General features: G+C 38.6%; 3 protein-coding genes and 1 long non-coding RNA gene across 5 annotated transcripts in view; 1 reads left to right on the plus strand and 3 right to left on the minus strand.

Annotated features, from left to right (window-relative positions):
* Nucleotides 1-216: 216 nt before the first annotated feature.
* On the minus strand, nt 217-14,807 carry LOC117960049 (bifunctional 3'-phosphoadenosine 5'-phosphosulfate synthase 2-like). The gene is made up of 12 exons (XM_034897570.1): nt 14,563-14,807; nt 12,280-12,394; nt 11,897-12,132; nt 11,583-11,721; nt 11,285-11,403; nt 5,916-6,029; nt 5,245-5,356; nt 4,861-5,066; nt 4,445-4,580; nt 1,872-2,140; nt 1,525-1,754; nt 217-1,048 (listed from the first exon to the last, which is right to left on the minus strand). Exons 1-12 carry the CDS (start codon nt 14,587-14,589, stop codon nt 907-909), a joined length of 1,845 nt encoding a protein of 614 aa, XP_034753461.1. The 5' UTR covers nt 14,590-14,807; the 3' UTR covers nt 217-906.
* Nucleotides 14,808-17,752: 2,945 nt separating this feature from the next.
* Nucleotides 17,753-25,404, minus strand: part of LOC117960051 (multiple inositol polyphosphate phosphatase 1-like) — a 14,130-nt gene continuing 6,478 nt past the window's right edge. Inside the window, exon 6 of one of the 2 annotated variants that reach the window (XM_034897573.1) lies at nt 17,753-18,078. The gene's annotated coding sequence lies outside the window, so the exon portion shown is untranslated. Of the gene's footprint in view, nt 18,088-25,404 lie in introns of both variants that reach the window. The other variant, XM_034897574.1, reaches the window with a different exon arrangement.
* Nucleotides 17,819-25,404, minus strand: part of LOC117960050 (multiple inositol polyphosphate phosphatase 1-like) — an 8,697-nt gene continuing 1,111 nt past the window's right edge. Inside the window, exons 2-5 of the mRNA XM_034897571.1 lie at nt 23,786-23,980; nt 21,147-21,244; nt 20,170-20,300; nt 17,819-18,484 (exon numbers count right to left, since the gene is read on the minus strand). Coding sequence (XP_034753462.1) covers nt 18,106-18,484; nt 20,170-20,300; nt 21,147-21,244; nt 23,786-23,980 — 803 coding nt within the window. The 3' untranslated portion in view covers nt 17,819-18,105. The remainder of the gene's footprint in view (nt 18,485-20,169; nt 20,301-21,146; nt 21,245-23,785; nt 23,981-25,404) is intronic.
* LOC117960054 lies at nt 18,308-24,683 on the plus strand. The gene is made up of 3 exons (XR_004660061.1): nt 18,308-18,320; nt 20,548-20,553; nt 24,505-24,683. It is a non-coding gene; the product is annotated as an uncharacterized LOC117960054 (long non-coding RNA).

A 25,404-nucleotide genomic window follows, 5' to 3' on the forward strand; every position in this document is an offset into this window, starting at 1 on the left:
ATGGCAGCACTGTATAGGCTTTGCAGCATAGACCGTATATATATTGAGTCACAGAATGCCACACTGCCTGGTCAACTTTAACCTTCAATTGATAAGTATGCACCTTGTACACACAAAAGTTAATAAAAGTCCAGAGGTTTCACTGGAAAAAAAACATGTTTACAGTACACAATATACCAGTACTCATCATAATAAAAAACTTAATTACTGCATTTGTCTTCCTAAAACTGGAGGTCTTTATTATGCACATGCCCACTTTATAAAATCACACAAATCTCAGAGACAATTCAGGCATACGCCAGCAAGAGATTTAAACAATTTCTGTTTTATAATGTTGACATATGACAGAAAGGCAGTTTCACGTTATAAAAAAAATCTATGTTGTATTTTACAATAATATGAAATGTTGACACGATGAACTAATTAACATTCATACATGTAAACCAAAGAGGCACTGAAGGTAGTTTTACAACTGCAAGGAACTTTCAATCAAGTCTTACAAATAACTCGACAGACAGTGATATTATTGCCATAAAATGCTTTTTTTTGCATCCCTCAGATAGTACATGCAAATATTAAAAATGATTTAATGTCTTGGGATGTGCTCCTGAATAAAATAAAAATAAAAGAATCTCAAGTTACCTTTAAATACATAGTTTAAGTTAATATGCATATAAACACACAATATATTTATAAATCACAGTTTTATAGGAATGTCAAAATGTAATGCTTTAATTGCTTAAGACAACTCTTTACGATTTGGTGAAGACTTGGACAAAACACCCACCTATACCAGAATGACTCATAATTCAAAGCAATCTACTGTAAATGAGTATTTTTGTATAAGATAAAACAATAATCTATTTAAATTACTCCTGGAGAGGTGGGTGTTATATTTGACACGCCTTATGAATCTTTCTGCAGAGAGGTGTAGTACTCGACCAACACCTTCCAGGCCTTGGGGGCCATGAAACCGTCTGGAGGGTTGTCTCCACTTCGAGCCAAGCTTCTCATCTTGGTTCCAGAGATGAACTCAAACTCAGCATGTCTGAGAAAGTGAGAAAAGAGGAAGTATGGAGAGAGTGGGCAGGACAGGTTATCAACAATTCATATGTTTAGGCCATAGTCATGATATAACATATATCTGCACAGAAATACCAAAAGGAGGGAGTTGTCTTGAGATTTATATTAAATCTGCTTGTAGTGCCAACAAGGTATCATGTGGGGTCACAGGTGGTTACCATTACCATGAAATTCATGTTTTGACGTGAAGAATTTGGGCCTATACATCTTTCGTGTTTTGGCTTAAAGGATTTGGGCCTACAAATGTGTGCAGGAGGATGTAAAGTAATGCTGTATTAGAATTTCAATTCAAGTCTGAAAAATGTTTTGTGCACTAGCGATTTACTGCACTTTGTCCTTTGCATTTGCTCCAGTTTTCTTGCAACTGGGTTCACAACAGGACACCAATGTAGAGTCCAGGTTTTAGATTAAATAAATATTCCTTCTTTATTCTTAACTTACCGCTGTGGGTCAAAAAAGTCCATAGCCTTCTTTGTCTTGTTGTAGGCAGCGACCCTGAAAGGGATGATCTCCACAGAGGTGAGCCCCGGGGCCATGGTGAGGACCTTGCCTCCGTGGGTGGGTTCATACAGGTCCTGCTTAGTCTCCGGGTGAGGAATGCCAGCAGGGTCCCTGCCAACAATGTAGAAGTTTGCTCCGGCGACCATTCTGGCTCTACAGTGCCATTGAACCTGATAACATAGGTTAATATTCAATCACACATAGTTATCTTGGGTAAATGGTTGAAGAGTACAAAGCCAGACTGATCGTAATCTCTGACTAAACAATGAGCCACCACTACTTCTCACCTCTGTGGGTCCGGCGTACATCATAGGTGAGGGGAAGATGGCAACAATGGTGCTGGCTGGGTCCAGGATGCCCTCCTCCAGGACAGCAGCATGCTGCTTCATCCGCCAGTCCAGAGGCACATCGTCATCTTTGGTCCAGCCGCCCAGTGGGTGGAGTAGGAGGACCGGATTCTTGTAGCCTCGCTTCAGTAGACGGCGCTTTGTGTCCTGCATCAGCAGGGCGTGACCATTGTGGACCGGGTTACGCAGCTGGAATGCGAATACAGCATCTAAGGAAGACAACATGGATGACCACAAAAAAAAAGTTTACATCATAGTATTTGTAGTAACAGCAGCAGTGTCACAGTATAATAGTAGCAGTAGAGCAGTACAATATTAGTTACATATTTTGGACTAAACCGATCAGAAGAAGCAACAACAGAAGCTCAACAGCTGCCCTGTACAGTCCAAAATATGTAAAGAATATTGTCCATTTTAATAGCTGTCACAGCAGACATGCTCATACTACCTTTTACATAACTCAGGACTTTGTTTCACAAATTGGCGATTAAAATTGCTTATTATTTGTGTGAAAGGATAAGTTGGATTCCATGAAAGACCAAAATCAACAATGAATTGATTTTACTAGCAAATATTTTCTGTGCAGCGAAATCTATCATACCACACTCTTCTATGTCATAGAGCTCCATTGTTGTCCAGAAAATATTACAAATTCATTCATGTGAGTAGACATGAGCAGTGTTTTTTTATTTTTAGACAAAGAATATTGCCTAAAGACTCACTCAAAATCTGCAGCACAATATTTCCCCCAACAAATGCACTACATCCTTTTGTTTGAGGAATTTTAGTTAAAAACTACAGTCCCAAGATATTTAAGAAAATGCTTAAAAAAAGAAAATGTATATATTTCTGACCCGTTTAAAAACATGGTTCGTGGAATTAAGAAACTTGGGCGTGAAAGCCATAGACAAAATAATTAGAGACAGACAGATCGCTGGTTTTGGTCATTTCATGGGGTTTGATAGCATTAAGAAAACAGACTATTTTCAGCCTATTTTGTTATGTTCACATGAAAAACATGCTTTTGCCAATAGAAAAAAACTCAGGATGGGACCACAGAGCAGCAAAAATTACAGAAACAAAACTAAGAAAATGCACACTGTATTGTGGTACAGATAAATAAATGGCACAATGTTGAACTCAGCAGTCACACAAGTGAGCGGGTGAGAGTAAAAACAGGTGATCATATTTCATAGTGTTTTTAAAAAAGATACAATATGTCTCCACAGATCACAAACATCACCATGCAGCTATTCATTTACCATTTTACTTTTTCATCTGGTCCCTTGTCAAGTGTGTCTGAAAGACAAATGTTGAACTGCTAAATACATTGCTTTCATGTTTAAATGTTTTTCATTTTTTCACTGGGTGCAATTGTAATTTTATTGATGGAATTGTGTTAAGTAGCTACTTAAAACACATGGCATGCCTTTGTGTGTGTTCCCTAATTGTTATTGTTTTTATTTTTTTATTTATCCTTTATTTAACCAGAAAGGTCCCAGTGAGCTACAATGGCTCTTTTGCCATGGAGTCAGGTCAAGATCAACAGCAAAACAAAACATGTTTTATATAAACTGAAGTACAGACAGGGACAGATAACATCACAGAAACCAAGATCATACTAACACATTCCAACAGACACAAAACATGGAAATCAGAGGCTCAACAATCAGGGCAAATACTTGCACCTGTTAAAAACAATTGTTCTGCAAACATTCTGGTTATTTTCTTGGGCATTTTCACCTTTAATAGACAGGACAGTTCAGATATGAAAGGGGAGAGAGAAGGGAAAGACAAGCAGGAACCCGTCACAGGTCGGACTCAAACCCTTGGCCCTCTGCATGAGGAATACACCTCTATATATGTGTGCCTGCTCCACCAACTGAGCTAACTGGCCACTCTTCACCCTCTTTTGATATGTAAAAAAAAAAAAAAAAGATGTCAAGAAGGGGTAAAGATTCCAAGTTAAGTCTTTGCAGCTCATTCCAAGCTTGTGAGGTGAGAAACGAAAATGCAGATTTACTTAGTTCTGTTTGGATGGTCAAGACCATGAGGTGCAGTTTCTCTGATGATCTAGGGTTGCTACTACTGGAGTAAAAAGTCAGTAAACTGGATATGTACTGCTAATATTTTCCTGGTAAAGCTTTTGCGATAAAAATTAACATGTGGGGTCTTCTCCTTAAACACAGTAAAGTCCACAGAACCATTTCATAAAGATGTGTATGGAAACTTGCACCAGATTTAAACGTAACAGTAAGATCTGCAGTAAATTGAAAGCAGTTGTTAAGGAAGCCATTGCCACTTTTAAAGATGGTGCCACAGTATAATTAATGCGATCATCTGCATAAAGGTGCACCTTTGCTGGATTTGATCCTCCCCAAGAAGTTAATTTATAGAAATAGATTATAAAATGGGTCCCAATATAGATTAGATTAGATAGCTTTTATTGTCTATTGACACACCGAGTTCTACCAGTCAGTTGTCCTGTGATTAAGTAATTTTGTCTTTCTAACCTGCTTCCATGTCTTTGAACTTCTGCTTCAGCTCCTGTGGAGTAAGGCGGTACTGGTCCAGTCCATCGTTCCATTTGATTCGCTCAAGGACCTCCAGGTCACCACCTACCAGCCAATCGCCTCCCTCCATAACCATCTGCACAAGGTGATGAACAGAGAATTATTTTTTGTGGACTTGAATATTTACCTGAAGGATTAATATTCATGTAAAATTATTTTCATTGAACTAAGTTTATTCTGAGGCTGAGGATTTATGTTTTGTTTGCCACAAAATCACAAAGCTCCATACTGACACAGCGGAAGTTAATAAACATGTACAGTAGGTACCAGTATCTTACTGTCTGCAGTGCAAGCATGTTGCGGACATTGAAATTATAACTGTGTGTGTTGAAGACATTTGATGAATGCCTTATCACCTTAATGTAAGGGTGCTGTGCACAAGTGGTGCCCCACTGTCTGGCACAGCGTTCCTCCTTGCGGTGTTGGTAGAACTCTGGGTTCCTGAGAATAGCCACACGTGAACCCTGGTACTCCAGAGCTATAGCAGCACAGCCGTCTAGTTCCTGCTTGGTCTCGGTGCTAACAGGCAGGACAATGGGCACAGACAAGTTGATGGTCCCGCCTGAGACAAAGGAGGATACAGTGATGTATACCGGTAAACCAAAATAAATAAAATTTCAGAAATGTTATTACATAGGTTATCAGTTTGAAAGGGAACGAGCGGCTGGGTTAAGGCTACACTGCTGTACGTGTCCTGGCAGGTTATAAGAAGAGTAAATGATTAAGTAACCGTCTCTTACCATCAAGCAGGTTGCCAAAGTGTAGGACCTGGAGGAACTCTCTCTCTCTCATGAAGCCCTTCAGAGGGCTAGCCCAGCCTTCCGATAAGACCTGCACCCACTGTAGATCCAACTGTGCACAAAGAATAATTACTCATTATAAACAGCGTGGGAGACATTTAACTTGTGGATTTAACTACATTGATGGTAGTGTATTGTGTGTAGTGTATTGTAAATATCAATACTTTCACCAAAAAGTATGTAATTACACTATGAATGTAAAAATCAATGAATTGTGGACGTAACAGTGCTGAATAATAGAGTTTCACTTATCACTGCATGAGAGCCTTACTGGGCTGCGTTTGAATGAGACAACACTGCTGTTGGATTATTTATGATCAATATATTAACTTCCTCACTAAACCATTCCAAGATGGTCTGAGAAAACATGTTGCATATACAACCAAGGATGAATAATTGACTGAAGCTGGAGGTTTTATTTTTTATATTTCTATATTCCTTTTTTATTTTAAACACACAAATAAAGAAAGTAACAGAGCATTACGGGTCCAAACAGTGGGGGATGTTTATGAGTTAATCATAAGCAGCTCTCTGCCAAGTCCAGTATTGACCCCCTTGTCCATTTGCTGTGTGACAAAAAAAGTAGCCTGTATACTTGAGCGGTGGGTTACCTTGGTGATGCTGATGGTGGGAAGTGTGTTTGCGTCAGCCACAACAAGATTCACCTTGTTCTCCATAACAAAGAGTTCATTCACCTCCTCCATAATCTCGCCCGGTACAATGTTCTATAAACAAGGAGAAAAGTATATAGTTGGATAAGGGTGGTCATGTGGGCCTTCCTAATAATAAACCAATTATTTTCTATAGTATAAAATGGTTAAAAAGTGCAAAATGGCCCTCATAATTCTCCCTGAACCCAAAGTGAGATCTTCAGATTGCTTGTTTTGTCCAACAAGCAGTGAACCAACAGAAACCCAAGAATATTTCATTAACTATATATGACAAAGAAACGCAACAAATCTTTACATTTGAGACGCTGGAATCAGAGAACATCTTTTTCCAATTGCTTAATGCATTTAGTACTCAATTCAATTCAACTCAAATCCCTTTACTCATCCCCAGGGTACATTTAAATGACACAAAGAGCAGCATATTCCACCACATACAATACATCAACAATTAAACAAATCATTTTTTACAGTTATAGTTACCTCCGCCAAGGAAGTTTGGACTTGGTGTTTGTTGTCTTGATTGTTTGTCTGTCAGCAAGATTATGGAAAAGACTACTGGCCAAATTGAATGTAACTTGATAGAAGAGATAGAGGGTGGAGCATAACACCACCCTTCTATCAAGTTACTTTCACTTTGACCAGTAGTTTTTGGCCAAGGAAGAACCCATTCAGGGCGGATAACGACATTTCTTTTTCACAGACATTAGTAAGCAGTGGCGCGGTTTAAGTTTTCCACTAGGTTTGGCTAAAACTTTGTAGTTGGCTGTGTGTATTTTGGCCGTCTCTGTTGTTTGCAGCTGTGACCTGGGATGACAGACATTCAGCAGTGACGTTCATGTGGTGAGGTGTTGTTGATTATCACATTATATGTTCAGTGTAGTATTTTTGTTACACATCGTCACCCTTAATTTTTGCATTATGCAATACGTTTAAAAGCATCCTGACTTCTGGTTCTAATAGTTTGGGAAATATATATCCAGATGGCTGTGGTTACAGATTTGCATGTGATAGAAGGCTGGACTATTGGCCTTGGCGGAGGTCTGCTTTCTCTGAGTTCCCTTCAAGTTGTAAATATTTTGGCTATATTTTCTACATTTGTCCTTTAAACTTTCTTAGTGAACATGAGTTTATTTTTGGTCTAAACAACCCAAATGTGCATTATACATTCTTAAATCTTTATGCTACAAAGGAATACTTTTTACAATGTTGAGATTAGAATCAGAATGAAGAAAATAATAAATTGTCCAATTATATTTTGTTATATATAATTATATTTCTAAAACTTGATGCGTTATATCTAATATAAATTAGTTTGTTGTCCTCCACAGTCCTGTTGGTTTTCGATCTTACCATGTATCTTTCTGCATTCACCTTTTTTTTAAAGTAAATTAGTCAGTAGTAAAAGCAAGAAATGAACCAGCAGCTGGCTGCTTGTCAGAACTGTTCAGGTAGTGAACCAAACACAGCTTGGTTTGTCCAGTGAAATAGGCAGATTCTGTATGCACTTCATAATAACATGCTGTGACACTTTTTATAGCTTGAATCTCTCAATAGCCAGTTGCAAATATATTTTAATATATATTATTGGTGTATCCATGACAGAGCAGGACATGATTCCTGAGAGGGATCTGAATATCACACTACATTTCTGTCTACGAGAGTTCACTTTAACTTATTTTTACAAACTGGTCCTGTTGACAGAACATTGTTTTATTTAAAAGTAAGTCACCTCTGCCTCAGTGACAGGGCAGCGAGCATGTAGGCTACTCATTAACTTTCTCAGTAACTTTTCGTCCAGCACAGCTTGAGCCTTGGCAGCAGAAGAAATGGTACTTTTTGTTTCTATGAAGGTCTTTATTGGTTTTGTTCCCAAAAACAGTATTTTGTTGTCAGGGTTACATTTGTCTTTCCAGTTTGACTTTTGTTAACAAACATGTGATGACAGTGATGTGTTAACACTTATTCTTTTGCATGTTTATAAATGATCCTTGAGTCAAAATGACACAGTACTCTCAGAGTACAAGAGAATACCATCTTTTTATTTATTCTTATCTGTGAAAGACACTCGTAATGAAAATATATAAATATCAAGTTGCTTCAAATTTGACCCCTGAGGGCAATGGAAGACATTTTTGAAGTGTCCACCAAATAGGCCTGAATGTTTCAAGAAACTGATTGTCTTGATGGTTGCCAATGGTGTGTTTACACTGATAAGATCAGATGTCAGAAGACATCTGATTATACATGTTTTTTTCCCTCTTTGTCCTTATGGTATTCAGGGTCACCTGCACAGGTTGTGGCGTTGAACCCAAAAGCAATTTGTTTCACTTTTGTTTTTACATGTAAGATGCTCCCTTATGTTACATTTTGAAATGACCTAGGTCTATACTCCAAGCAGAAAAAAGTGAATGGCATTTATTTCTTGTTTTTTTAAAGTAAAGTTTATTTCTATCAATGTCATTAACTGAAGAGTATCTTCTTCTTAGCAAAATTTCATTAAGTAAAGATTCTATGCAGAAGGTTTTCTTTTGGCTGGTATTCCTTTTTCTTATTGGGAAACTGCCATCTATTATATAGAATAGGTTGGCCAGGTTACGCGCGGGTTGCTGGGGGCAAAGTTTTATACTAATCCAATAAAGAAATAAAAAAATGCCACACTCAGTTTACACTTTTTCACAGTTCCCTTCACACAGACACAGAGCTGTGCAAGCGACACTACTTTGCACTTGCAGAGTTGAAACAAGCCTCGATGCAATTGCATGCTTCAAGCTCATAGCAAGCTTTTGATGCCTCCGCTAGGGTGGTCCAGTGAGGTTTATACAGACCCTCATCTGTCTTAACCCTAACCCCAGCTAATGGCGAAGGTAAAGCAGATAATGGAAGTAGTGTTTTTTGACACACATAGCCTGCCTGGTATGTTGCCCTCCTGATATTGCTCCACAATAGAGCTGGTTGCTAAAATTTGCCCTACAATGTTTATTCTTGCAAAAGGTTTATTTTGGGAAATGTGGACATCAGTGCCTGTACTACCGCCAGTTGTCTCGCACCGTATGCTTTCTTTGTGTTAGGATTCTAAGCACTGGTTGATTTGGGAAACATCCACTGAGCCCGAATGGACAATCAAATTATATGCATCTTTTTTTGTATCAAATTCTCATCGCACAGTTAATAGCAATATTGTTGCAATTTTGTTGACGTGCATATGTTCCACTAAAAGGATTCCTTCCCTACTTTTCAGAGGCACCAGACCTTGTCCTGTGCTTTGATCTGCCCAAGATCATTGTGATTGGTTAAATAAATGCCAATAAACCAAATCACCTTTTTCTCCTATCCAGGAATGCCGTGTGGACTACTCAGACCTTCCTCAGCAGCGTTGTGGAAGTAGGTCTGGAAATGCAAGACTTAAAGTCAATAAGGCCTCTGCAGTGGCAGAACCTTGTATTTTTTTTTCATCACCAACAAACCTGGACACTTTGTCACACGCAGTGCTAGCATGAGACATTTGGAGAGCACATGCCTTTACAGATCAAAGGACCTTTGGAGTATTATGTGTTGGAAGGGTTTCTGAAATGTTTGCATTTTCCGAATGCAAGCAAAGGTCCAGTTCCTTCTATAAAGGTGCACTAAGCGATGTTGGGAGACGTTACTTCTTCTTGATGTTAGAAGTATTTTCAAACAGAACAAGACTAGCTTTCCCCTGTGCTTCTGCACACTAATCCCCCCAACCCCCTATTCCCAAATCCTTGTTGTCAGTTACTGGCTGGAAAGCTGGAACACTATGTATGCTTTGTGGAGCAGTTGGGAAGGTTTTGTTTTTGTTACCGTTTGTAGACCCTGGGCTATCTAAAGAGACTGGGATTTTACAGTGTGTTCTGGTGACAGTCAGCTTGTCGGTAGTGAGGAGATGTTTGCTATACTTGACAACAATTGTTCTAGCCTAAAACACGTGTGAGATAGCCTAGAGCACCTTTAAGACTTTGCACCACTGAAACAGCTAGCCTAACAACATCTGAATCTACAGTACAAATCAATATTGTCTGATGGCCATAAAATGCAACATGTGAAACGTGGAGTAACATCCTACTATCACCCTCTTCAAGGCTGCATGAAGGCAGCAAGGGCAAATCCTGGCAGGGTGGCTTGCATATAACTTAATTTCCCTTTTTGGTAAGAACATTTTTTTTTACTAATAATTGTAAACAAAAGATCATTTCATCTTTAGTTGGGAATAGATATAATGCCTAGATAGCAAAACACTCAAAGTTTTACCAAACTTAAGTATTGCTCGAACTGTGATTAAAGTTTACCAGTGACCCTTGACTTTATCCAGCAATATCTCCGTCAAATGGATTGCTAATGAAAAGGAAAACGCACCACTGGAAAGCTTAAGACCTTGCTGTTCTTTAAATGTTTTGGTGTGTCATTTCAGCACGACAGCAAGGAGGTGATATTTTACCCTAAAGTGACCATGCTCCTTTTTCTCAAAAAACACCCCCAAAAACATGAAGATGTCATAAATAAAATTCTTAAAATCGTTTTTCTGAAACATTCAGGCATCCTATAAAGGCTGCCCATGCCAAATTTGCATTGCCCCGATAACTATATCTTTTCAACATGTAAATCTACATCTGTGTCAAATGTGTTACTTCGTTGTCATTATCGTCATGCATAACTGCCCCACTATATTCTACATCACTTTTTTTTAGACCTAAGTACTTATTATTTTGAAATTCTATGTATGTTATATGATAAATTGTGTGCATAGGCTGTATTTCTATCAGCAGAAAAATTGTTTTTTCTTCCTTCAGTGACCTACTATTCCCTTTGTGATCAATAGCGTCAACTGCTCTGAGCAACCAAACACCGTCTAATGGTCACCGTGATGTTCACTGCCTCTGGTTAGATGTTACAACGCCCTCATCTTTCATGTGATCATCATAATAGCTGGACTGAAAAATCCAGGACAGACAAACAACAATAAATCCTCTTCAAGTTTGGTATTTAAATCTTTGTTTGATTTGAGAAAGCCAGCCCATCCCTGACTAAATTCAACCTGCTTTATGACATAAGCTCCTTGTTTAAAAAAGGATAACGTATTCCGTGTACTGGGAGAACATTTGACATTCATACCAGTCACATGGTAGCCTTCTAATCACACCAGTTAAAATTGGTGTGGTTTAAGAAATAACACACAACTTTGTCTTGTACACAGAAAACATGTCTATCATACACCATACAGAAATGTATGGCCTGATAAAGGCTTGTGTGAGATCCGATATGTATAGTACAGTCGGTCATGTTACACCCACCTGCTCTTTGAGCAGCTCCAACACCTGCTGGAGGCACTCGTTGACTGAGAGCTCTCCAGTTTTCAACACAAGGTCCGGCGCCTCTGGACACTCATATTCTGAGTCAATCCCAGTGAAACCTGGCAACAAATGTGAAACCATACAATGAAATGCCATTGAAAACCCCATTAGCATTGATAATTCATTTTAACTTGAATGAGGTAAGTGTTGAGGGCTTGGTATTATTTGCATCACCCAGAGAGAGGCAGCATTAAAGACATGGGAGAACGTTTGCAGAGATAAGCAATGTCCCACAGACCTTTGATCTCTCCAGCGCGGGCCTTCTTATAAAGTCCTTTTACATCTCTGCTCTCGCACACCTCAAGAGAAGCGTGGATGAACACCTCGAAAAATGGTAGCCCAGCACTTGCATGGATCTTCCTCGCCTCATCACGATCCTGCAGAAGAAAATAGAGCATTTATTTCATTTGAATACAGTTTAAAGGTTTGATGTGTATTCCACACTGCTGGTATATTTGATTTTGGATATAACAATATTTTTATCAAACACTGTATTAGATGTTTTCAGCTATATGCATCAGCATGTACCTTTAACTGTGAATGTTTTCTGACCTTGCCGAAAGGAGAGATGAAACTGGTGACGCACACCAGCCCAGCGTCTGCAAACAATTTGGCAACCTCCGCAATACGACGGATGTTCTCCTCGCGGTCTACCGCAGAGAAGCCCAGATTCTTGTTCAGGCCGTGCCGAATGTTGTCTCCGTCTAGCGAGTAGCAAGGAATAGCATGGGACACGAGGAACTCCTCTAGGGCAAAACTGATGGTAGTCTTCCCGGCACCTGATAAACCTGGACCGAAAATGTGATAGGACAAGACATACATGCATGACAGCACTGTTTTCAAAACAGTTGATATCAGATTCACTCTTATGTAGCGGAGAACGAAACCACCTCATGACCCTTAGACAGATATCATATAAGACTGTAAGGACTCACCGGTGAGCCAGATGGTACAGCCTCTGAAGCCTCCCCTGGTGCCCACTACCTGCCCTCTCTTGCTACGGCTGACATGGTGGGCCTGGAACACCACATTGGTTGACCTGTTGAGATCCTGAAATAGAAGAACACATGCTCAGACAGAGGCAAACTAAAGTGTTTCTGGGAGAGTTACTTACAATCGCTTGATGTGGAAAAAAAATAGTATGCAAAGAGGACTAGACTGGTTGTAGTAAGCCATCTTCCCTTATCTAAGTAATAAAATCTGTATCAGAATTATAAAAGGATTTATTGCCAAGTAAGTAACACAGTACAAGGAATTTGCCTTGGTGGTTGGTGCATACATTAATAAACATGTCAAACATTAATATGAAATATACAACAAATACAGAAACATATATATACAAAATAGCTGTTTTAACACAAGAAACAAAGAGGCTGCTAATGTCTAAAATGTAAAGATGTAGGCGATACTCCGTTTGACTTAACAAGATTTGTCATATCATGCAAACTAACATGACGTGGCACTTACATGGTGATTAGCACTCAGTTCAGCATAGCATGACTAGTTTTACTTGCTGTGACTTTGAGGACCAGGCTGTGGATAAATGGGGCTGTGTTGACTTCTAGAGGGGAATGGTAGAGGAGGGAGGCATGGAGGGACGGAGACAACTGACTGGACAATATGTCCAGTGTGTTGCCTGCAGCCCAGCGATGATGTGGCAGTGCTCATGCCCACACGCTCGCCCTCTGGACCCACTTTCCCCTCTTCCTTACATCCATCCCATTGCTGCACATTTTGCATACTCACACCCCTCCCCCTCCTTCTCTTCCTCTTCTTAATCACTATCCCCAAGGCTTACAGTATAAACTTTCTTCAAACAGTTCTGTCTACATCTGCCAATCTGCATGACAAAGGCCTTTTACATGTTCTAATACAGCCATGACTGTAAAACATGTTCAGCTCCTACTCAGAGTTTATAAGCTGTATAAACATACATGATCAACTGTCCATCTTCCCAAAAGGACAAATAGCCTCAAGTTTGTGTATATATGTACACACACCCACACCCGTAGACTAATAGCACTATTCTTCCACCAGCACATCAGTTTGCGTCTTCTTTCTCAGGAAATTACAAAAGATAAAACTATAAGTTGTCTGAAATTTCACAACTGAAGGCATACGTACAATAATGGGAAAATAGAGGGCGTTTTATCAGAGTAATAATTACACTTTTGGTAACTTAACAAAGATCACAGGTAAAGCTAATGATTGTTATTTTATTGTCAATTGGTCTGTCATTTTCTCAATTAATTATTTTGTCAATTAAGACAATTGTGAAAAATGTCCACCTTCACATATCGAAATTGCTCATTCTGACCAATAAACGGTCTATAAACCCAAAGATATCCAATTCACAATTGTAGAAAGAGAAAGTAAGCAAATACTTGCATTTAAGAAGCTTTAAGACGCAGCAAATATTGGCTTTGAAACAAAAGTGACTCAGACATTTCAGGTGTCAAAATAGTGGCTGATATCTGAGTTTATATGGTGTAGTAACGGTGCACACTGAGGGGTTTATCTACAAAATACCACTTATTGGACACATGCTGTCAAAATGGATAAATACACAAAACAGGTTTGTGCATGTCATTTTGGGATTACAGATTATACACGTTTCTCGTTATTCTCACCTATCACATATTTGTAATCATTCCCATGACTCCACATGTCCCCCAAGTTAGCAGCATTCCTGGGCATCAGACTGCCGTTTCACATTGGCCTCTTTCTCCCATAGACAGTTAAAGAAAGCTTTCTCCCCCTCACTGTTATGAATGGGCCGAATTGACATGGATACGTTCCTTAAACAACCGGCCTATTCAGAGTCAAGGAAAGTCTCTAACCATCACACCTAAATTACAGAGGTTCAGAAGCGAACAAGGCGTTGCAGTCAATAAAATTTTAAAGCAAAAATGCAGGGTTGCCGGTAAGACTTGGAAGGAAAACGTGATCAACTGACGCTACTTTTCACAGTTTTTTCTGTGCATCGGAGGATCGTCAAAGAGAACAGAGGGTGGTCAGAGTGTTATTACTGCGTATTAAAGTACTAATTTGACACATAGCCTAACTGCTCGGGAGGAGTTTTAGCTACATCTCGGAAGCTGGCTGTCTTGCGAACACTTGGCTGAACTTTTGAAAAAAACATTTCAGGGCTAATCAGATGACAGCTTGAATGTCCAGTCGTTTCTTTTTTTCTCCCCGTTATGTCCACATTTACTTACCGTACGAAGCTTTTTTACTCCGGACATATTGCACGAGTGAATCACCGCCGACGGACTGCTGAACACCGGGGTTGCCTGGGACCGCTTCACACACAGCCTGGATGAGGGAGTCGAGTTGTGGACTCCGAAAATTTGGTAATCGAGGAAGACGAGGGGAGTTTAAAAGGGACTTCCAAGACACGTAGCATTCCGCTGGCCCTGCCTCCAGCCCCCTCCTTCCAGAAATCTGCATAATTTGGTACCAGCATTGCCAGAACCGTGCCAGAGACACCCAAACAAGTAGCTACTTACAACTACTGGGCGCAGTTCAGGGTACATACACAAATGTCTATGTTTATTTTAGGAGAAGAAGCAGAAATGTAAAGATTAAGAAAACATTAGCCTCCACTCTTGGATACTGTAGCCTATTCTATTGGAGCAAAATGGCAGAAAGTTTAGGTTACTCTCAGGATAGAACTATTCAAACTTCAATGTCAAGCTAAGCTTTTTTTAACCTTTAGTTTTACAGGCAACTCATTAAAGGTAGGCTACGTCCAATGTGTAAGACTGTCATAAATCAAAAAATGACCCCATCGCGTCATTAAGAAAAAACATGCTAAGTTGAAATAGGCTATATCTTTTCTGACAGCAGTGCTAATGCCAGCATTTTCTCCTTTTGAAAACTAATGCCTGTTTGTGTTTGGGCCTGTGTGTTGTTATCTTTCTTTAACTGTCTATGTTTGTGATCAGCTAGCCGTTATTTTTAGCTATAGGTCTTCTTTAAGATATGTCACATGTTTGAGTCACATTAATTTTATTATTATTGTTATTTATTGTTATTATTATTACTATATATTAAACTATTAAAAAAATGTCTGACACACTTAAACACGAAGATAAATTGGGAGCAGTTTTATTTCAGGTAAGTTATGTTATAGCTACCTTAACATTAATAACCTTAACGCTAACTAACCCATGTTAACGGTAACATTAGTCAATTTATTGAACAATACCTTAGTAATCCATCTGTTTTTAGTTTTTGCGGTAATCTCAAATTAACAAAATATCTAATTTAGGACCACAGTGCAGACAATAACTAAATGTTTTCATAAACTGGTAAAGAAATTCTGTTGTTGGTTGTTGACAGTTTTTTAGGCCAGTTATGCACAGTATGTACATCACAGAACTGTATATTACAGGTGCAAGAGGATTTGAGACAACCCAAATGCAGTCTTAAGAACATCACTATCAATGAGAGGGGTAAAAACACTGGACATTCAAGCTTTGGACGCTGCCATTGGCAAGACAGAGAGTAGCATGAGGGTGAGATGCTACATTTTTGCACTTATGCAGAATAAGCACTCATAACAATACTACTGAATGTACATCAGACAAAGGTAGCTGAATTGCAACTCCTATATTATTTTTATTGTAAATAGAAGCATGCATTATCTAAAAACGGTATCAGTCACTGTTTTTAGATAATCCTCTCTTAACGTTTAGGGAACGTTATAACCCGGAGGGAACGTTCCCTAAACGTTAGTTTTTGGTTTGGTTCGAACTAACCTTTAGAGAACCACAAACTAACGTTCCCTAACGTTCCGTAAACATTCTGTGTTAGTGGGGATATAACTATAAAAACGTAAACCCAGTACGCTACAGCTGCAACGTTAGTACAGCCATGTAAGCAGTAGCTAAACAAACAAATGGGATCAACGGAGATAGATTCTACCCGACCCCCCCAAAAAAACGGCATGTTACATGAAAATTTTTTTTGAAATAAAGATGGATTTTAAATGAAATCTTGAGCCTAAAAATCCATATTGAATCGAATCGTGACATTTTCTGAATTGGGCATCCCTACCATAATCCTTAGCCTAGGAAGTGCGATTGTCCATCGGGTGGAGAGGAAAGCAAAGTAGTGTTATTGTTAGCGGTCGGTACCGTAATTCTAAGCCGAAAAAGTGGGTCTGTCAGTGTGGTACAAAGCTCCGCGTGAGAAGTTTCTATGACTGTCACTAGAGCCAGCATCTAACGTTCGCTACTCTTACGCTGTGCTGTGAAGTAACAACTGTTGTGAGACAAGAGTCTGGCAACATTGTTCAGCAAGTTTTGGAGGAGGGTCTGGCAAAACAAGAATATGGATGATGCAGTTTCCGTTTGGCAACCTGAGTAAACTTCGAGTCAGGGGAAGGGGAGGCGGGGGACACAACTCTCTCCAGTATTTTGAGTTTGTACTGCAGTAACTATTTTAAACACTTGCTCCGCTTGCACTTCAAATTACATTTTGCTCCTTCAAGAACAGGTTCTTTTTTACAATGGCAGTCTGACAAGTGCCAAAGTCACTTAGGAAATGAATACATTATACTAAGTTACAAATTTGTTCACACAACATGTAGTAGATGTGTTCTATAATTGATTAACACTAACCATAATGTTAAACTGGCTTGACTCTTAAGGTTAACAAAAAGCTTTTAAATCTGAAATAATCTGTATACGATGAGCATGTCTTCAATCCATGCCAGTATGCCTTCTAAATTAATACGAGAATATCATTGTTTTATTAGCATTGTATTATATTTTGATTATATAGAACGCTTCAGAAATCTAAATGTGGACGTGTTAAAAATAGAAAAGTTATGTTGTACCGCTGTTGATAAGTATTTTACTGCTGTTGATTTTTGTGTTGATATTTTGTATTTTGCAAAGTACTGTGCTTTTTTGATACTAAGTCTTGTACATTACCTGAGTATTTCAAACATATTTTACTTTATACATCGACTACAGTTTGGAGTTAAATGTACTTTTCACACCACTACCTTTAATTTGACAGGTTTAATCAGTTATAGCTACTTTGCAGAGTCAGATTATTTAAATTTTATAATCAACTTGTAAAATATAATGTACTGTTATGGATTGGCCACCTGAGTGTAGTACTTGAATGAGTAGTACTTATTCTACACCTGATATTTTGTAAACGTCAAGGAAATTTTCACAACAACTTCAGCTCTTTATGTAAATATTACACAGGGTTCTGTTTTACTCAATCTAGTCAGCAGTATTAAATCATTAAAATGAATTGTAAGGCTTGTGTATTTACACCACCACGTTGTAAACACCGCCAATTTTCTTGTCATACACACTGATCACACAATATTGTGCTCTTTTAAACCAAGGGGAACTGATTTTGGTTGGAGCAATATGAAATGTGTACAATGTAAAAATAAATCCTTTATTCCTGGAAAGATGCATTGCAAAAGAAGAGATGTAGCAGTAGCAGTAGTAATACTGTAATGGTACAGATGAACTTGAAATTAAATTGCAAGGCTGGGATCAGTTTTAGAAACACCATATGCCTCTTCTCAGCCATAAGACAAGGGGAGTGCAAAAGCGTCCTAGTTGCTTCAATCTGATTAAAGGCCGGGCCAAACAGTGATTTGTTCATGGTTTACATCAGAGAGGAATTACACCAAGATGCTCCTATTAGGACCATAGTGTTAACTCCATTCTGTAATTAAAACAAAATAAACACACTGTCATGCCCTATTTTCTGTCTGCCTAAACTTAAGCAGGACTCTTGAACAGCTGACACTCAGTCTCAAAGTCACAGCCTTGGAGCAGCTCCCTGTAGTGATCTTTGACGTCTTGATAGAGCGGCATGGAGGCCTGTTGGTCAGTCAAACCGGGGAAAGTCACAGGCTTCTCGTTGAGCAGTGGCTGCAGCCTCAGGTCACCTCCCCCACAGTCGTACAGCACCAGGACTAAGTTAGCTATATAGGGTAACATGTGGCTGGTGCGGAAGGAGCGTTGGGTCTGTTTGTCGTAGTTGGTGGAAGTCAAGGCATTACTGTCCTTGAAGAAACCCAGGAGGGTGAGGAGTGGCAGGAGGGTCTCTGCATGGCCGACCTGGACTGTCACGGCTTCAGTCACCTGCTGGCCTGACCTAATATACAGGATGTACAACATCAGTTTCAGTCATCTTCACACACACATACACCCAGGCCTGGATGAAGGATTCAATTTGTTACCTCTGAAAAATGTGTCAAAAAAGACGAGGGAAGTTAATAAAGGGACTTCCAACAAAAATAGCATTCTGCTTGCCCAGCCACCAGCCCAGCCACCAGCCCACTTCTGACTTCCAGATATCTGTATAATTTCTTGTGCCAGCCGATACCCAAGCAAGCGTAACGACATGTAATGGCCAAGATCCAAAACCATCAAACAATCTAGCATTTTGAAAAGGCAGCATAAATTGTCAGAACACAGGCAAGGTTTGCACTTTATTGATTGTGGTCTTTCTCATTCATTAGGTCTCAGAGCCATAAAGCAAAACTAATTGTACATTGGAGTTTCAAATTCTTATTTTTTGTTTTCTGCTGTATAGAGCACCAGATGTTTTTGAGCTATTAACAGGTCTTTGCCAAGCAACACTAGCTGCTTGCTGCAACACTAGTGATGCGTACACATTAATGCATCAATAATTATAATTCAATAATATAATATATTTATGATACTGAAATAGGCTTTTCTCAATAACGAGTACTTTTATTTTTTTAACTTTAAAGTTGTGGCAGGCTTTTTTTTTTGCGTTCGGCATAAATGCCATAATAATCTACCAGCGTATTGTAACACTTCTGCTTCTCCCCTTGGCTCTGTCCAATCATAGGTCATTTCAGAGAGAGAGAGCGCGTTCCCCTTGGTTGACACTACTTCAAATGCTGCTTGCTTTCCACCCACTGCAGCTTTAAGTATATTTTAATGCTAGCACTTTTGTACTTCATTTAAAGGTAGTTTGTCAAAATCCCATCCAGACCTTCCTGCAACACCAATATCACCTCTATGTAAAATTTTACCCAAAAGGTTCAATTTTAATCCATCAAGTCAGCAGTATTACATTTTTACTTTGTGTCTTACCATGCAATGATTTAATGTATAAGGCAAATGATTACTACATTTTATATACTGTATATATATATATATATGCTTAGTTTTACAGGACAGATGACAACATGAAAGGGGAGAGAGAGATAGAGAGAATGACATGCTGCAAAGGGCTGAAGGTCGGAGTAGAATTGTGCTGTGTCAAAGAGTAAACCTCTTTATTTGTACGCCCACTCTACCAACTGAGCTAACCCGGCCAAAATATTATATTATTTTGTTATTGTCTACAAATCCCATGAAAAGACTAAAGCCAACCATTCATTGACAAGCATTTTCCTCTGTAGGCAATGCCTGATGTAGCTTATTCCATAGACCTCCATTGTTATCAAAAATGTAATTAAAATACATCAATGAGCCAAACAGTTGACGTCTTCTTTTAATACAATGAACATGGGCACTGTAGGATTCTGTCTCATAAACGCCGTCCTGTTGCTGTAAATACTCACTGGGGCACCAAATGTGTATTCATCCACAGCTAAAAATAGTCCCCACCAAATTCAGTTTTTTCCCATTTAAACCTTTAGTAGCAATGAATGGTCTTGGGGATAAGAGCTTAAGGCAGGGCAAAGATGTTGGAAAGAACTGAGAGATCTTTCCAACATGTGTTTTTTTCAATGGATTTGTAAACAATAACAAAAGCAGCACTCTCCATTTTAATGTATTGAAGGACATTTAAGTTTTACTCACTTGTTCTCGCTGGCTGCTTTGTTCAGTCGAGTAAACACGTCATGGAAGAGAATGCAGCTGGACTTGCTGTTAATATCATAACCAAAGGCTCTTTTCCAAAATTGTTTCAGGTCATTTGCATATTCCAAAACCTGTCAAATCAGACAAATCACTGAGAGTCTGGATGTCAGGTGGGCTTCATGTGAGGACTAAAAAAAGATGTCTTTTGTTATGTGAGGTAACATTTCCGCCCTCCTGAGTGTTAGGTCAGCTTGTAACACAAGACACAAAACACTCTTTGTGACATGAATAATGCCAAAAAGGTTCCTCAATGAATGCTTTGACAAAGTGAAGAAAGTATTACCTGCTGCTTTTTTGTTTTTAGAAACTTGATTTTAGCAACTAGTCTTTCTCTAACTTGAACTTCTAAACGTTTCTTCCCTTTTTATTTACTGAACTTACTGTTTATTCAACAGAGATGATGCAGATTAAAGAGGAAGAAGTACTGCAACAGATATCATATAGAGTTTTAAGCAGAAGGTCATTTGGAGTAGGCGTTTAAATTCATGTTCAAGCAAACAGATTAAACATATTCAAGATATTTGATAGCTCTTTGCATGATTTGAGGGTCTTAGACTTATGGGGGTGTACTTCAAAAACAATTTGGTTTGTTAGTTTGCTTCATCCTAGTTTTTTCTTCTTAAATCTAGTTATTTATAGTGTTCCCATCTAGGTTTTCTGTTTCTTGTGGACTTGCTAGGAATACATTTAAGCAAACTTTTCAAGAAAAACTACACATTGTGGTAAAAAAGGCCCATACTTAAATAAACTTCACAGTCTAATCCATACTGACAAATACATAAGAGTAACTTAACTTAAACAAGCATTTCAGGTTACTGACCCATAAACATCTCATCAAACGTAGATGATGGATTCTCACCTGCATGCTTTTAGCCAGCACATTAAAGCTACAATCACTGAATAGCTGACGACCGTACCTGTGCATCGACCTCATCAAAAAGCTGACACCAAGGGGAGTTCACAGTCTTGATGGCAAACTCATAAGCGCACAAATAAAATGCAGCTTCGGCCATGTCTGCAAAACAAAGGTTTTAATTTAATGTTGATAGACAGTGAAATCTGAAAAGCCAGGCAGTTATTAAAACAAACATAAGCACTGGGATGTACAACATTTGAAAGCAAAAGAAAAAAGCACTGAGATATGACTTAAATTATCCTAAACACCATGGTGCGTGTTCCTTAATTACTGCACCACTTTAAGGTCTCTGGCACTTCTTTAAATTAACAAATAAGATCAATACTGGCTAGAGATCAATATAGTGGAGCTTCAATACTTTCCAGTTCAAAAACAGCTCCACCTACTGTTCAAATATACAAACTGTGGAAAATGACCAATAAGATGTTCAGCACTTTATCTCACCAAATAATCTTTGTGATTATTGTGTTTACAATGGCATTAGATGGATTACAGCAGTTTTTTAAACCCATTGTTTAAGTGGGCCGAAAGTTTCTTAAAATTTCCTGGAAATCAAGTGATATACAGCATATCTGTGAAATGATTGGGAGGTTCCTATAAAGCATTGTGTCATTTGGTTCTAATTATTGGGAAAATGCCTGGAGACACTGTTCAAATGGGACACTTTCAATTCATTATTTCTAATGAATTGCAAGTGTGTTGATAGACAAGCATACAGTTAAACATGTATGTAAAGTAAAGTTTTTAATAAGACATTAATTATTCATTATTAAATGTAAATGACTTTGAATGAGGCAGTTTTAAGGAAAAATACTCTTAAATCAAAAACTGTGCATAAACTCAAATACTCAGAACTTTGCATTTCTTACTATTTAACCTATAACAAGTATAGTTTACCAACAGATCATCGTTTAAGAAATTTGAATGTAAAAGAAAAATAAGTTAAATATTCACAAAAACACACTAAATAGCAAAGTATTAGAAACGATTGTCACAAATCTGACCATCACTGTATATAACTTAGTTGTACCAGTGGTGGTATAACTAGTTCTATATTTACTCAACATTGTACTTGAGTGTAGGTTTAAGATACTTTTAAAGTACTTACGTATTCAAGTTTTACCTTACTTTCCACTCCACTAAATTAATTTGACAGATGTAATTACTTTGATTTACTGTTACAGTAAATGCTACTTACACATTAACGAAATAGTAATAATAATCCCAAAAATAATACATAATGATATAGATCTGTAAAATATGTTAAATTCCATTTTGTGATAATTGAACAAAGCCTCTTTCATCTGTTTTAATGTGTATCATTGATTGTACACTGTTTTCCTCCCTGAAGATTTATCTGCAGGAACCCACCTCTAAGCAATCCTCCTTTAATATGGTGCCCCTAGTCTCGCATTGCCACACCTTCATCCAAAGCGCTGCGGGGGAGGGTCGGACGAGCTCACATAACCGGGATGGGAGAAAAAGGTGCTCTGGTTCACTGGCATTTCTTTAAATGTATCAAAGTTGTCTTGGGCGGGGCTAAGTGCTGAAGGGTGCAGTGGTACCGCTGGAAAATAGCCTCTGGAAAGAACTTGTTTGGTTGGAACATGTGTACGTTCCAAGGTTGTTTTAGTCGTGCAACAGAAATCCCAGATTACACAAATAGTCTGGCAAGCTGACTCAAATTTACCCTGCAGTTCCTCATAAATCGAAAGTTGAAAATGCCAACACAAAGAAAGCGGAAGGTAACAGATATCGGGCTGAAATCAAAGACATCCTGCGTAATTTCTTGGCTGCACCTGAACAATCCTGGAAGTAGAACGTTGTGGACGTAGACTATGGTGCCCTTATATTATTCATCTACTCTCACGTCATCAAACATACAAACCCCAAAACAATTGTGATATGATTGTTTCTTAACAAGCACCAAAGCTGGATTACCAACCAGGAAAAGCGGGCAATTATTCTGGGGCCACCAAAAGTCCAAGCTTCACTGTGTGTCAGTTTTCTTTAAGTGTTTTAATTTAATTACTTATGTGTTTAGGAAATTGCAACATTAAAGTGGGTCTTGCTTTATTATGTAACATGGTGGCCCTTTACAAGAGGCAATGAGTCTAAATCTAGTTCTAACACCGATATGAAAAGAGTCTATCACACCTGTTTTTTGGTTTGTATCCTATCATCTGTAAGCAGTTTCAAGCGCTTGAAGCAGTGTTCAGTTCCCACTGTTGTAAAGGCCAACAAGTATATTTACATTTTCTAACAATTGCTCCATTCACGTCGAGGAAGTGAAAGTAGATGTTAAAAAAAGGGCTTCAAGCAGATAAATCTTCAGGAAGGAAAACTGAAACAATGTACGATACAAAGTCATAATACCAATTAAAATAAACAACTGGTTATTTTGATTATCTTCCTTATATAAAAATGTTGTGTTTCTGTAATAGAGACTTGTCATTACAGTTTTATCAAATTACTAAAAATCAGTTGACATACAGAAAACAAAGCATACATTTGGGGGAAAATACTTCAACTGGATGTAACACTCCAAATGCATTTGGCTTTTACCTGTAAAGGAGCAGTGTTATAATGTATTTTTTTTCCAGTTAAATAAAGGATCTGAATACTTCCTCCACCACTCACCATCTGTGATGGTATTGTAGGGGACTCTAAGGCGGTCTGCAATCTTCTCCGTGACCCTCCTCATCTCTGGTCCTTGCTTGAACTTGTCCACCTCTGACAGAGCTGAGGGGTTGTTTTCAACTTCCTGCACAAACCTGGTGCACTGGTCAAAAAACCTCATGAGAGCGTCATTCACTGCGTGGTCAAACTCCATATCTGGGCAACAAAAGGTTATAATACAAAAAGGTCTATAGGAGGTAAATCATACAGTTTTTCTCAATCGCTTTTGCACAATCTAAGAATGACTTTTCAACTTTGTCAAACTACATGATTATTTAAATTAACATTTGGTCAGCGGTTGCACATGACTATAGTCATTTATCATTGCTTTGGAACAAAATGCACCGAGAAAGCCATGCAGATCAAAAGAGTTTGCATTCATTTGCTATTGAATGGTGTTTGGTGTTTTTTGCCCCCAACATGTCCTCCCAGGCAGCGCGGCAATGGTTATGTTAGGTCAAGGGTTAGCTGCCTGGAAGGCGACGTTGGAGGCAAAAAACACCAACGAGCCTATTGAATTACATTACTCTCAAATGCAACACATGTTCATTGTCTAAATCCCTACATCCAAACAGAACAACCAACAATCACACTAACCTGTCACACATATTTTAAATACATAATATTTATGTGGTGATGTTGTAAAAGTTGTGGATAGACGTATTCTAGATCGGGAAGAGTTCAATTACCTCACAATTTAGAGCAACCAAATATAAACAGGTGACAGGTGAGGATGTCACAGCAGATTGTTGTAGGAGGTAACAGCGTCATGTTTCCCTCATTGAATTGGAAGGGAGGATATCGGGTGTGATGTTGATAAAACGTGGCCGGACAGAGAGGAGATTGGATGTCCCATGAGGTTGATCCGTTAGCAGCATACAGTATGTTCTTGTTTTTTGAACACTTTGTACAGTATTTCCTGATAATATTGAATATTTTTCTTTACAAGCTGTCTTTATCTATTTGCAGATGGCTGGTGTGTTAGCAACTGGACAATATTACATAGCGGGTAACTATCATACTTACACTGTCATACACACTGTCATTTGACAAGATGTCTGCATTTTGACTGTCCAAGCTATGACAAAGGAACCTTTTTTTGGTGGGAATGATTTATTCATTAATGGAATTATTTACAAACAGGGGTTAATTCTTTTGATGGAGTTTTCACCTTTTGCAGGTCAAATAGAGCAGGGGTCTTCAACGTTTTTTAAGCCACGGACCACTTAACTGAAAGAGAGACTGAGCAGGGACCCCCTACCATATATAGTAGAACGAGTTGCATATTAAACTCGGCCTACAGTAGTGTAGGGCGGCCTAAAGCATTTATACACACTTTTTTTGCAAAGAATACTAAGCTATTAAAATAGCCTAATAATTGTTGGCATGATTTTTTAAATCATGTGTGATGGTAAACATACATATAGCACAGTGAATCCTTATATGAACTGTCTATGTGGATGGCCTTATTGATACCTTACCTATGGGCCAGTTAGCATTGGGTATATACACTCACTGGCCACTTTATTAGGTACCCCATGCTAGTAACGGGTTGGACCCCCTTTTGCCTTCAGAACTGC

Source organism: Etheostoma cragini, chromosome 17 (genome assembly GCF_013103735.1).
Source record: "Etheostoma cragini isolate CJK2018 chromosome 17, CSU_Ecrag_1.0, whole genome shotgun sequence".
NCBI lineage: Eukaryota > Metazoa > Chordata > Actinopteri > Perciformes > Percidae > Etheostoma > Etheostoma cragini.